The sequence below is a fragment of the Vigna unguiculata genome, chromosome 1 (assembly GCF_004118075.2).
Source record: "Vigna unguiculata cultivar IT97K-499-35 chromosome 1, ASM411807v1, whole genome shotgun sequence".
Lineage (NCBI taxonomy): Eukaryota > Viridiplantae > Streptophyta > Magnoliopsida > Fabales > Fabaceae > Vigna > Vigna unguiculata.
Genome location: NC_040279.1, coordinates 13,508,798 through 13,522,566, shown reverse-complemented (window position 1 = coordinate 13,522,566; position 13,769 = coordinate 13,508,798). Strand labels below are relative to the sequence as shown.

The following is a 13,769-nucleotide window of genomic DNA, read 5'->3' as shown; positions in this document are numbered from 1 at the left end:
GTTGCAACTGCAATGCATCTTTTGTGATTCGTTAAAATTCATTATATCAGGAAGCTTTATAAATTTAAATATTAATAATATCTCTCTTTCTATATATATATATATATTATGACCATATAACCAAAAACAACATAAGCTACGTGTAAGGTATCGTGCTTGAAAAAAAATCAATTAATATATCCAACTCTGTCAAGGAAATCCACGTTATTTTTTGTTCTCTGCTGTGGTTGCATTAACAAAATTAAGTTATTTCAGTATTGAAAATTCACAACACTAAATAATAATAATAATCTCAAAATAATAATAATTATATTTATAATCATACGTGTTCCACCGTACACCTTTCATAAACTCGACGAAATTTCATTCCACCCTTTAACTTTTATGTTTGAAAAAGTATTTTAACCTATTTTTTTTATTTTTCCTCGTACGAGAGAAGCTCATAAAAAACCACAAAATAATGGAAGAAAAATAAGAAAAAGCCTTATCACATACATAATTCCGCAGGCACAAAACCATCCACACATCCCTTCGAAAAATGCCATAAACCTATCACTCACCACTTTCTATAGCCACAGAATCACCCCACACTTCATTCCTTTCATCATCGTCGTCATCTTCTTCTTCTTACCAAACCTGTTTGCATGTTCCACCTCAATTTGGCACCTAAAGATTCTTCTCTCTTAGAACGGAGGTACCGTACCTTTTCTGCTCCATTGGGTCAGAAGTGTTGCTATTGCTCTTAGTTTGTCGCTCTTGATTGGAATTTGGGCTCTGGGTAGGTCGAGTAGTTGATAGGGGTGTGTGATATGATGGGGTATTGATGAAGTTTTAGAAGGTGCTTTAGTTTTGGAACATTTTTTTGTTTTGGTGTTGTGGGGTGGGGCTCAGTATGTTAATTTTAGTGGGGAACAAACAGGGAACAATGAGTTCCCTTGCTTCTCCAGTGAGTTTGGGGAGCCTCATGGGTGTGAGTTCCTCTGGAAGGTCTCATTCTGTGGTGAAGAGGGTCTCTTTTTCCAGAGGGAATTGTAAGGGGAGAAAGAGATGGCATTGTTTATCATTGTCTGTGTGTAGATATTCAGTGACCACAACTGATTTTATTGCTGACCAAGGGAATTCAGTGTCCCTTGATTCTAACAGTAGTAGTAAGGGTGGAGATGATGGTGCTGGTTTTGTGCTTAAGCCTCCTCCAAGGCCTGTGTTAAAGTCACCAGAGAATAAGGGTGACTCCATTTTGGGGCCCTCAAGGACTGCTCGGGATCCTGGGGATGTGGAAGAGAGGAATAAGGTGATTGAATCACTTGGGGAGGTGTTAGAGAAGGCGGAAAAGCTGGGGAGTTCCAAGGTGAATGGTGATAAGAATAATGGTTCAGTGAACAAACCAATAAGGAATAATGCTGGTGCTAGTCCTAAGGCTGAGAAACCGGTGAATTCAGCAGCATCTCAGAAGTCTAAAACCTTGAAGAGTGTATGGCGTAAAGGGGATACTGTTGCATCGGTGCAGAAGGTTGTGAAGGAAGTACCAAAGCTTAATTATAACAAGAATGAAGAGGATAAGTCTCAAACTAGAGGAGGGGAGAAGGTGGTTTCTCAAACTCGTGCTCCTCAACCACCTTTGAAACCTCAATTGCCTTCAAAACCTCAACCACCTTCAAAACCTCAACCTGCGTTACTATCTAAACCTTCTATAGCTCCCCCACCTGTCAAAAAACCTGTTGTCTTGAGGGACAAAGGGGCAGCTGAAACATCAGTTAAATCCAAAGAAAAGAAGTCACCCATCTTAATTGACAAGTTTGCTTCCAAGAAACCAGTAGTTGATCCTCTAATTGCGCAAGCAGTTCTAGCACCCCCAAAACCAGGGAAGGCACCTTCCCCTGGGAAGTTTAAAGATGATTTCCGGAAGAAAGGTGCTCTGGCTGGGGGAGGACGAAGAAGACGAATTTTGGATGATGACGATGATGCTGATGTGATTCATGAGGCATCAGAGCTTGATGTCTCTATTCCTGGTGCCGCAACAGCAAGAAAAGGAAGGAAATGGAGTAAAGCAAGTCGAAAGGCAGCACGACTCCAGGCTGCTAGGGATGCAGCTCCTGTCAAAGTAGAAATTCTGGAGGTTGGAGACAGTGGTATGCTGGTGGAGGAATTGGCCTACTGTTTGGCAACCAGTGAAGGTGAAATCCTTGGTTATCTATACTCCAAGGGGATTAAACCAGATGGGGTACAAACACTTGACAAAGATATGGTAAAGATGATTTGTAAGGAGTATGATGTTGAAGTCATAGATGCAGACCCGGTCAAAGTTGAAGGCTTAGTGAAGAAAAGAGAAATTCTTGATGAAGATGACCTCGATAAACTCAAAGATAGGCCTCCTGTTATTACTATTATGGGCCATGTAGATCATGGCAAGGTTAGTGATACACTCTGTATTATTCATTTTTCTCTGTTTTATTATTTACCCTGAATTCCAACATTTGCTGACATTTTTTGTGTGTTTTGAATTGGCAGACAACTCTTTTGGATTATATACGGAAGAGCAAGGTATAGTGAAAATTTAATTAAATCAATATGATTCTTTCAGCTTCTTTAAGATCATGAGCATATAAAGCTTATGTTATGTCAATGTTTACGACCATGTTTTACACAAATTCTATAAATTATGATTTATGATTAGGTACAGTAGTTTACATAAAATGTTCCCAATGCTGCTGGACTATGGTTTCCAGGAAGGATATGGTTCTAAATGTGCAATCCATGGATTTCAATGTAAAGGATTAAGGATTAATATATCTTTCAAAGCACAAGCATTTCAATGGCCCTTATGTAAAGAGATACCGACCTGGGAAAATTAAAATTATTGCTAGATTGTGAGTTGTAATATACAATAAGAGATAGTTGCTTAGTAATTAATAATAATTGTTGTTTGTTTTAGTGAAATGCTTTGCCGTAGTTTGCTCCCTTTTCTGGATGCTTCTTTGCTGGCTGCATCTTGTTCTTTTCAAAGCATGAGACTTTTTCACAATTATGTTATTTCTGGAGCTTCTCCTGCGGAATCTCATATTACACTCGTTCAATTTTAGCCTCATGCACAAATTGTTAACAGGTAGCCGCTTCTGAAGCTGGTGGGATCACACAAGGAATTGGGGCCTATAAAGTGGAAGTACCTGTTGACGGCAAAAAGTTGCCCTGTGTTTTCCTTGACACTCCTGGACATGAGGTATGCACAGTTTTAATAAAATTTTCCACTTCTATGTTTTCCTTTATAAGTATGCAATTCTTTCTTTGCCCTGTGTTTCCTTGACACTCCTGGACATGGGTATGCACAGTTTTAATAAAATTTTCAACTTCTATGTTTTCCTTTATAAGTGTGCAATTCTTTCTACTGGGTCATCGTAAAGTCCTTTAATCCTTATCAGGACATAATGACTTACGGTAGCATGTATTTTTAGCTGAGTTATTAGCTATAAGTCAACTTTTCACTTTTCTTTCCCTTCAATTATATATATTGTATGTGCTCCTGTAGGCATTTGGAGCTATGAGAGCACGTGGAGCAAGTGTAACAGACATTGCTATTATTGTTGTGGCTGCCGATGATGGGATTCGTCCTCAAACAAATGAAGCTATTGCTCATGCCAAAGCAGCAGGAGTACCCATAATCATTGCTATTAACAAGGCATGTCAACATGATGGGTGCAACATTATTTATAATTCTTATGCTTTACATGGCGATGCCTTGAGAAATTCTTGTCAAATTATTATTTATTTCTCTTAAACAGATAGATAAAGACGGAGCAAATCCAGAACGAGTCATGCAGGAGCTTTCTTCAATTGGTTTAATGCCAGAAGACTGGGGTGGTAGCACCCCAATGGTTCCGGTTTGTATTTCTTATTTGTTGTTATCATTTCGTACCCTATTTATGTTTCTTTGACTTCAAATAAGTTACATTTTTCTCTTGTCCTTTTATGTCAACAGATAAGTGCTCTTAAAGGAAAGAATGTAGATGATCTCTTGGAAACTGTTATGCTTGTTGCTGAGGTATAATTACTGTTAGTGTCATGACTAGCTTAAGCCACTTTATAACTATTCTATTTATAATTTTTAATGTTGTATTATTGCGTATTGATTGAAAATCTTGTTTATGACATCTACTTGTGAGTTGTGAATTGTGATCAATATATGGTAATAAATCCACTACGAAAGTAAGTTTACACATTCAGCACATCTCTATTTTTTCTCAAATACAGTTTAACACTTTTATTTTATAATATGCTTGTGGTTTAAAAAAAAAAATACTATTATGTTGTGTACTATCATTCTAAAGTCTCCTCCACGAAGGAGATGTCTTGATTAAATTTTGATGCTTTTGTGGGACTGAAGAATATTGACTCATTGACAGTGCATCATTGTTCAGTTAAAATTTACACTTGTTTGCGCTTTTTATTTTTTATTTTTTCTGGCATTCATTCTGATCTAAGCATTAATGATTTAGTTGCAAGAGCTGAAAGCTAATCCTGATAGAAGTGCAAAGGGAACAGTCATCGAGGCAGGGCTAGATAAATCAAAGGGACCATTTGCTACATTTATTGTGCAGAATGGCTCTCTTAGACGGGGTGATATAGTAGTTTGTGGAGAAGCTTTTGGAAAGGTTGGTAGATAGCTAAACTTAAAATTCAATGCTAGATGACCTTAATACGTGGTTACGGAATTCTGCCGTTCTACTTTGCTTCCCTCTGTATTTAATATCTTTTATTTCTTTCTTTCAGGTGCGGGCTTTATTTGATGATGGTGGAAAGCGTGTTGATGAAGCTACACCTTCTGTACCTGTACAGGTTTGTAAATTCGTAGTAAGAAGGTGGCATATAATTAACACTACTTCTTTTCTTTGAGAAATTGCTTAAAAAAGTGGTCAACACAGTACAAAAGAACTAGGGGTGGGAGGGGGAGAGGGGATTGTGAAGTAGTTAGGACACCATTTCCCATTAAGCTAAATTGGACAACTAGTGTTCTATATATCAGTGTTGTGGCTCATTTGATTGCATGATTCATATTAATAATGTGGTTTCCCTTGACATGTACACGGACTGAATCACTTTATCTGCATGTATTTATTTCTAGCTTCTAATCCAGACTCTATCATCTTTTATTCATTGGTGAGAATTCATTGTTGACATGAAATTTCTGCATTTGCAATTTAAGTTACATAATTATTGTCTGTTATATTTATTTTATGTGCATTTACATCCATGTATGATTACTGAACAACACATTTCTACAACCAAGAACAAACCAAATACTACGGAGAACACAAATTTGAGGTTCTTTGTATTCAATAATGGTTTTCTCTCTTCAATGTGAATGGATATGAGCTACGCTTTTGTGTCTGGTTAAGGTGTGGGGTGAAGCAATCCTATAAAAGATTGTAGTTATAAGATTTTGCGATGTCTTTTTGTACAACAAATGCTTCTTTCATCTGTCTTTTTCTAGATTTGCCTGGGAAGAATAAGTAGAGTTGCCCAGCTGTTGCATTAGTAATTACTACAAAAGAGTGATTGATCTCATTCTATCTCTGTATATTTCATTTCTCCAACCATTGATATTTCATATTACAAACATACTGATTAAAGGAAATGTTTTCAGTCTAATTCAGCGGGATGGGTAGAATTAAGAGAGAGCTTAGAGAATGAAGCAGCTTCATATTTGGTTGTAGTCCATAATTTCTGCTCCGTATGTAGACTCTGATAGACTTTGTGGAGACTATTCCCCTGGATTATCATAACTGAATGCATAAATTGTGATGGATATTAATTTCCTACAAATTAATATCCATCAGCACTAAATGCATAAAAATTGAGATACATGAAAATAATTTTTCCTAACTTCACTAAGTGTCACTATTTCCTACACTTTCCTCATAAAGAATCAAAAAGATGAAAATATTTTGGTGGTATCAATTTTTCTGTAAGTAGCATAAGGTGGAGAATAAAGAATATAGCACCTTTAGATTTTTAATTTTGTGGTTACCTTCTTCAGGTTTTACAAGAGCCATAAGAATTGTGAAGCTCGTTTTAGATGCTATAATTTTACCTAATTCAAAATTTTCTGATTTATACAGGTTATTGGATTGAATAATGTTCCTATTGCCGGTGATGAATTTGAGGTTGTTCAATCCCTTGATGCTGCACGTGAAAGGGCTGAGGCTCGTGCCGAGTCATTGCGAAATGAGCGCATTTCAGCAAAGGCAGGAGATGGCAAAGTCACCCTTTCTTCCTTAGCTTCAGCAGTTTCCTCAGGAAAGCTGTCTGGACTTGACTTGCATCAATTAAATATTATTTTGAAGGTTGATCTTCAGGTATGGTCACTTCTTTTTTCTAGTGTTGCTTGAATTTGTACACTTTCTGGTTGATTTTTAATTTGAAACTGCTTGCCTAATTGAACCTATTAATGACTTTATCGGTGATATCATTTATCATGCTGTGATCATTGAAATAAAAGAATAACTTACGTAGTATGTATCTAACAGATTTTCCTTTAACTATCCTAAGAGGGCTTTGAGTGGTTTTTTTGCAGGAAAACGTGTGTATGGTAATAGAATTACCCAGACATGCTTATTATCTACCACGAAACAACATTGCCTGTTGGAGTGCTAAACATGAGTGTATTATGTAATTTTTAGTGTAACCTGTATGGAAGGCTGAATAACCTATCCTATTTGCTATCAATAACCTAGCCTGTGTCCAAATCTGTTATATGCATAGTCAAATGTCCACAATAGGTAAACATACAAGGAAGGTGGCATTTTCTGTATTGTATTAAATAGCTAAAACTGCAATATGTTTTGTGGATTACTGTGGTTATTGCTTCACATGCAATTAATGTAATTGTTCTTGGTCATGGCTAGGGATCTATTGAAGCTGTAAGAAAAGCTCTGCAGGTGCTGCCACAAGACAATGTTACATTGAAGTTTTTGTTGGAAGCAACAGGTGATGTAAGCACTAGTGATGTGGACCTTGCAGTTGCAAGCAAGGCCATCATTGTGGGATTTAATGTGAAAGCACCAGGCTCTGTGAAAAGCTATGCAGATAACAAAGCGGTTGAGATTAGATTATACAGAGTTATTTATGAATTAATTGATGACATACGAAATGCAATGGAAGGGCTCCTAGAACCAGTTGAGGTAAATCAACATATCTTGAAATTTATAACGTTATTGTATATTATACATATGCACATTTATGTGAGTGCACAGCAAAATGATTTTACATGGCATTTAAATACAATCAAACTTGTTAAAATATCTTACCGACATGTAAATTTGATTTATACGGTTTCTAAAGGGTACTTAGAGATTTATATTATAGTGCCTATTTGGCTGTGAGACTTATTGCTATCTTTTGGTAGGAACAAGTAATGATTGGTTCAGCAGTAGTACGAGCTGTATTCAGCAGCGGTAGTGGTCGTGTTGCTGGATGCATGGTTACTGAGGGAAAGGTGCTAAAAGATTGTGGTATTCGAGTCAAGCGGAAGGGAAAAGTAGTTCATGTTGGTATAATTGATTCTTTGAGACGAGTGAAAGAAATTGTTAAGGAGGTATGGCTCTGCTTCCAGTATTAATTCCGATTTTTAGAATTCTCACACAAGAATTACACAGCAACAAATGCATAATAGAAGTATGAAAACAGTTGGACAAATGTTACTCAATTTATAAAAACTTATCAATTGTGCACCCAATAATTGGCAGTCCATTTTTGTTGCATTTGGCTCTGACAAATGGGCATCAGCTATGTTAGTTTTATGAAAAGTAAACATTTGTTAGTATATTGACTCTTGACCTTTACCTATCAAATATGCCAGTATTCTGGAGATAATGCCGGTGTAATGGACAGTTTTTGGAATGAGTTGGTTTCAAAAGAATGCTATATTTGCTATTTCTTTGTCAACATCTGCTCTAATTTAAATTTACGTGGTTGATTGTAAATCCAACAAAGTTGAGCAGCTTATAACATTATTTTTTTGTTATGAAAATATATTTTAATCATTAATGAAACTTTGAATGATATGGTTGAGTAAAAATTATCTTACTTAAGTGAATCTTGTACTTCACATGCATTAAATGAATTCCCATCATGCAACTTTTGAGACTTTATCATTAACTTTAGTATATTACATTGAATGAGAAATTTGTAATTTATCCAATTTTCCTGTCTGATGCTTTGATGATGATTATTGTTGAGTCTCTCATGTACAGTACTTTGTTTTCTGCTATAAATGTGATAGGACCTGGTATTATTGAATAAAAAAGGTAACAACAGTGGAACAAAAAGATACTGAAACCATAAAACATAAATCAGAGAATGTTCTCTGTCCTACAGTTACCCCACAATACGCTAAAATGATTCGCCCTCCTCCACCTCCCCCACTCTCTAGCTCTTTATTCTCTTTTTCTCCCTACTTATTCCCGTATCTCCTTTCCCCCAATCCTCCCTTGCAACATGTGCAGTTAGTTACCTCCACTCATAACAGACTCATTCCCACTAGTGACCTTTTTGCCCCTTCTTGGGTAGTAATATTTCAAAGACCTTTGCTGTGGAGGCCCATAAATACCCTCCCCAACAAGCGACACCTTGTCCTCAAGGTGGAATCGGGGAAAAAAAGTTTGAATCACGTCTTAATCTTCCCAAGAACTGTCTTCTGTGGGTAACTCAGTCCATTTAATCAGCACTTGCCACTTTCCATTCAACAATTTCCTTGTGGCCAACCCTTACCCTGGGTCTACCATCAATTCAAACTCATTTGAGAGGAACTTGGGCAGTTCATGACTCAGCTGGCAGGAGGGTAAAGCCTTCTTTAACTGTGAAACATGAAACACAAGGTGTTATCGTGAGCTGTCTGGAAGTTGTAATCTGTACGCCACTTCCCCAATTTTGGCCAAGATCTTGAATGGCCAATAAAACTTGGGACTGAGTTTTTCATTAATGTGTGTAGCTAATGACTGCAATTTATAAGGTTGAGCTTTACAGGTACACCATGTCTCCTACCCGAAATTCCACCTCATGCCTACCCTTATAAGCTTGTTCTTTCATTCTCCCTTGTGCCTTGAGCAGGTTTTGCTTCAACTCAGCCAAGATACTATCACGAAGCATCAACTCTTTTGTCAACTTCCGCTATGATAGTGCTATCTCTTGGATATGGGATAATCATAGGAGGATCCTGGCCATAAAGAGCCTTATATGGACTCATTTTTATAGTGGCATTGAAAGAGGAATTAAACCAAAATTCTCCCCATGGTAACCATTTCACCCATGGAAGCTGACAATTTCTTTCACAAAAATAGAAGCCACATCCTTGGCTGTATATGGGTGCAATAAGGGAATAAAGTGAGCATACTTACTCAATCTATCCATAATCACCATGATAGTGTTTGCATTCTTTGCTTTGGGCAGCCCACCAATAAAGTCCATAGAAATGTCTTTCCACACAGGATTTGGAATGAGAAGTGGTTGTAATAGGCCTGCCGGTTTAAGGTTTTGAACCTTACTCTGTTGACACACCTAGCAAGCAGCCACAAACTTTTTTACATCCTGTTTCATTCCATTCCAATGAAAGGCCATTGCCAAGCGTTTGTAGCTCCATGTGACACCCAAATGCCTATCCTAACAAGATTTCTTGGACATTCTGTTCCACTCGCTATCGGGCCGCTAACAGACCACTCACTAATTTCTAGTCCCACGCATGCTTTCATTAAAAGAACAAGTTAGTACGCACAAAACAAAGCTATGCTATGTCTACAATGCACCTAAAAGAGCTAAACATGCAAAAATTGCATTTTAGAGTGCTATGCATAATTGGACCATATTTCAACCATCTCAAAGTCAGAAAAATTGTATTTCAATGCCCTAAAGCTGTCCCAAAGGTTGCCCTTTCATTTGGAATTGAAGAGCAAAAAGTCAACTCTTCTACATTGAAGCAAAATGGCTGAATCAGCTTCCTCTTTGTGACTTCTCTGAACTTTGAGATGAGATTTTAGGTCTTTCTTATGCATTTCACTCAAAAATCCTAGACAATGTTACTCAAACCAAACTACTTCTAAAGACTCCTAAAACTAGACCAAATTCTACTTCTAAGACTATTTATCAAACTAAGACTTACACACTATCATGCCACTAAGGATTTATGAACCTAAAGATGTATGCGAACTGGACCAAACTAATAACACTTCTGAGAACTATATTAAAATGTATTAAAAGCACCTAATTACGCTACTTTTGCAGCACTAGACTAGAAACCTAATTAAACTAACTCTAGACTAATTTCTTAATTAACCACTTAAAACCTACCCAAAACAATGCAATTGGCTAAGAAAAAAATCTAAAGATTAGGGATTTATCAACCACCCACAAAATATCTCATCTTATGCTTGATATGTCTAGTCCTCGACAAGAGAGGTTGTGTTGGAAATCTCATATTGACAAAAGATATAGTCAAGTTATAATATATAAGGGAGTACTTTCTAAGCTTAACGTTTACTTGCTAAGAAGATATAACACATAACAACCAAGTTTGAGTAGGTGTGTTTGACTACATGGATATGACTCCACTGGACTCCAAATCCAAAATCAAAATTGTATTGCAATCTTTGGTTCTTAGAATTTTAAATATGTTTTACATGTGAAGGGCGATGAAAAATTTTCATTGAAAGTGAAATTGCCTTCATTAGGAAAGTAAGGTGGAACTTTCTTATACATAGATGATATTGTATTGTGTTTTACTTTGATAGTGAATCAGGTATAAACTTAATGTTTTTCTTGTACTTGATCCTTAGGACGTCTTCTATCTAGCGGTAACAAAATGGGTTGGTTTATATCATCCGGAACTGCATGAATCTACCCAATAAAATGTAGGGTGGTGGGCTTTAAATTTTAAATTCAAATTAAACACAAACCTTTTATAGCCTGATCAGATCATGACTTTATCCGGGCTTAGTCTGCAAAAAAGCTCCGGAAAATCAGGCTTTAAGAAGGCTTGGAGTTCATTTTAGTGGCACAAATGAATTTGGATATTATATATTTGTCTGATTCGCTATAGCCTACAACCTGCATTGGGTTGGGTAACCTGTTTTGCTACCTCTATTTCTATGACATAATTTTCCGAGTGAAGCTTATTCAGATGCTGCCCTAGTTTTACTGTGTAATAGCTTTTTCATGCTTTCTTTTTAGAATGATTGAACAACATTTTGCCAGTGTATTGTATAATTCAGCTGTGGTTTCTTTGTGTTGAATATGTGTTGTCTCCATGTTACTCTAGCTACTGGCTGAATACACAATCTCTATCTCTCCCTTGTGAACAGGTAAATGCTGGTCTTGAGTGTGGACTTGGGTTGGAAGACTTTGATGACTGGGAAGAGGGTGACATTCTTGAAGCCTTCAACACAATTGAGAAGAAGAGAACCCTTGAAGAGGCCTCAGCATCAATGGCAGCTGCTGTGGAGGGAGTAGGAGTTGCATTGTAGAATGAAGACTGATGTGTGCCACTCTCAGATTGATTTCCTATCTTGTGTTGGACACAGCCCAAATGCACTCCAGGTTCCAGTTGAAAATACGTTGTATTTCTCTCCAATTGATGTTGTGAAATTGGAGAGGTAACAATTCCCTCATTCATTATATTGATATTGAGGTTGCCACTTCTGAAGATCTGTGTTCAAAATGATTTGTTGCATTGTAAAATTGTATATAAGAAAGTATATCAGTTTCAGCTCTTTGTAGAGGGAAAAAGTTTCAAGGCCTTGACCCAAAATACGTGTAACAACCATATATAAGACAAGGGAAGAATTGCAGTTTTTTTCTTCATTTTTTGTATGATGCTATATAATGGACGCATCATCATATTTTTGATAAAGGAGAAAAAAAAAAATAGATGCATCATGCACTGATCTGAAAATTTGTATTTCTACTGATTTTTGCTCCTAGATGGAATATATTTAGATTATCCAACGTTGTGCAACAATGTGAATGCTTTGATTAATGTTTTTTTCTTTCTGCATTTTGTTTTATTACCTAACGACTAGATTAGATAAAACTACGAAAGAAACCATATTGGTTAACGTTTACTTATCTACACATGGATTATTCATTTTAAAAATTTTGGATCTATAGTGTATGTGTAGGTCTGCATATATTTCACTCTTATTTGTACTCCAATCTTAAAATTGTATTCCAATCTTAATTTAAATTTTGAATCAGAAAAAAAAAATATATTGAGGAAAAAGTAGATTAATTTTTAGGGTTAAATATATTTTTGGTTCTTCAAATTTCAGTAAAATTTGGAGTTAGTCCTTCATAAAACTTTTTTGACTAATTTAATCATTTATCGAGATATAAGATACTAATATGACAAAAGAGAGCACTATTCTATTGTGTAAAAGTAAAAAAATAAGAAAAAGAAGGAGAAGAGTGTTGAATGGTAAACCGAGTGGGGGAAATGGAAACAAAATATAGCTTCAATAAACTTTGACGTATAGTATTTTGAAAATTGTTAACTATGCACTTGGAAAAAAAGAAAATCATAACTTCAGCATGCTAACAATTTACTACGATCTTTAATATTTTTTTAAAACAATGAATAAAAAATACTTACCATTATTCTTTCTATATTTTCTTGATTTCCCAAACCTAGAAATATAGTAATAGATTTATTTTTACGTTATTTATTTATCAACGAAAACTATGTATGTGTAGAAATTGTTCCTTGAGTATATATAGCTATGAACTTGATTATTTTTTAAACTTTAACTTTATAAAACTGATTTATAAAGCGAGGAGGTTTATAGCAACTTATATATTACATATGTAGTTTCTTCAACACGTAACATTTATAGTTCTTACCTATCATAATTCATTAATGTGTATACCAACATTCAAGCAAACTTAACAGCTCCTTAGACTGGCTAAGCTTTTGAAATTATTCTAGGTTTTCCTCCAGGTAGGGGTGGGCATAGATTGGATTTTTAATGATCCAATCCACATCCATTTTATATCCAAATAATTGGATTAGATTTTTGACCGAAATCCATTTCTTTAGCAAAAGTAGTTTGGATTTTTTTAAAATTCAGATCCAAATATTTGGATCAAGATTTAAATCTAATCCAAATATTTCGATCAAGTTCAAAATCCAGAATCCATTTTTTATAAAAGAAATTTAAATTGAATTTTTTAAAACTTGTGTCATTAAGGCCCGGATGAGACCGACGACCCGGACGGGCCGGACAACCCGAACGGGCCAGACAACCCGAACGGGCCCGACAACCCGGACGGGCCTGACAACACGAACAAGCTCGACGACGTGAACAGACCGAATGACCCGAATGGGCCCGACGACACGGACGGGCCAAACGACCCAGACGGACCCGTCCAAACAGTCGGGCCCAATCGGGTATTCAGACACGTTCGAGTCGTGGGGCTCGTCTGGGTCGTCGGGTACGTCAACGTCGTCAGGCCCGTCCGAGTTGTCGGGACCATCCAGGTCGTCGATCATGTCCAGGTCGTTAAGCCCGTTTCGGTCGTCGGACCCGTCTGGATCGTAGGCCCCGTCCAAGACATCGAGCCCGTTTGGGTCGTAGGACCCATCCGGGTCAACGCGCCCGTTCGTGTCGTCGTGCCATCTGGGTCGTAAGGCCCGTGTAGGTCGTCAGGCTCGTCCGGGTCATCGGGCCCACCTGGGTCGTCTGAGTCGTCAGGTCCGTCCAGATCACCCGGATCGTTCGACCCATTCGAGT

General features: G+C 36.9%; 1 protein-coding gene across 1 annotated transcript; it reads left to right on the top strand.

Moving 5' to 3' along the window:
• Positions 1 to 489: 489 nt before the first annotated feature.
• On the top strand, positions 490 to 11,988 carry LOC114164629 (translation initiation factor IF-2, chloroplastic). The gene is made up of 12 exons (XM_028049369.1): positions 490 to 2,410; positions 2,509 to 2,541; positions 3,104 to 3,217; positions 3,524 to 3,673; positions 3,777 to 3,875; positions 3,974 to 4,036; positions 4,491 to 4,646; positions 4,765 to 4,830; positions 6,114 to 6,350; positions 6,900 to 7,175; positions 7,400 to 7,588; positions 11,346 to 11,988. The coding sequence occupies exons 1-12, from the start codon at positions 893 to 895 to the stop codon at positions 11,505 to 11,507; spliced, it is 3,063 nt and encodes a 1,020-aa protein (XP_027905170.1). The 5' UTR covers positions 490 to 892; the 3' UTR covers positions 11,508 to 11,988.
• The last annotated feature ends 1,781 nt before the right edge of the window (positions 11,989 to 13,769 follow it).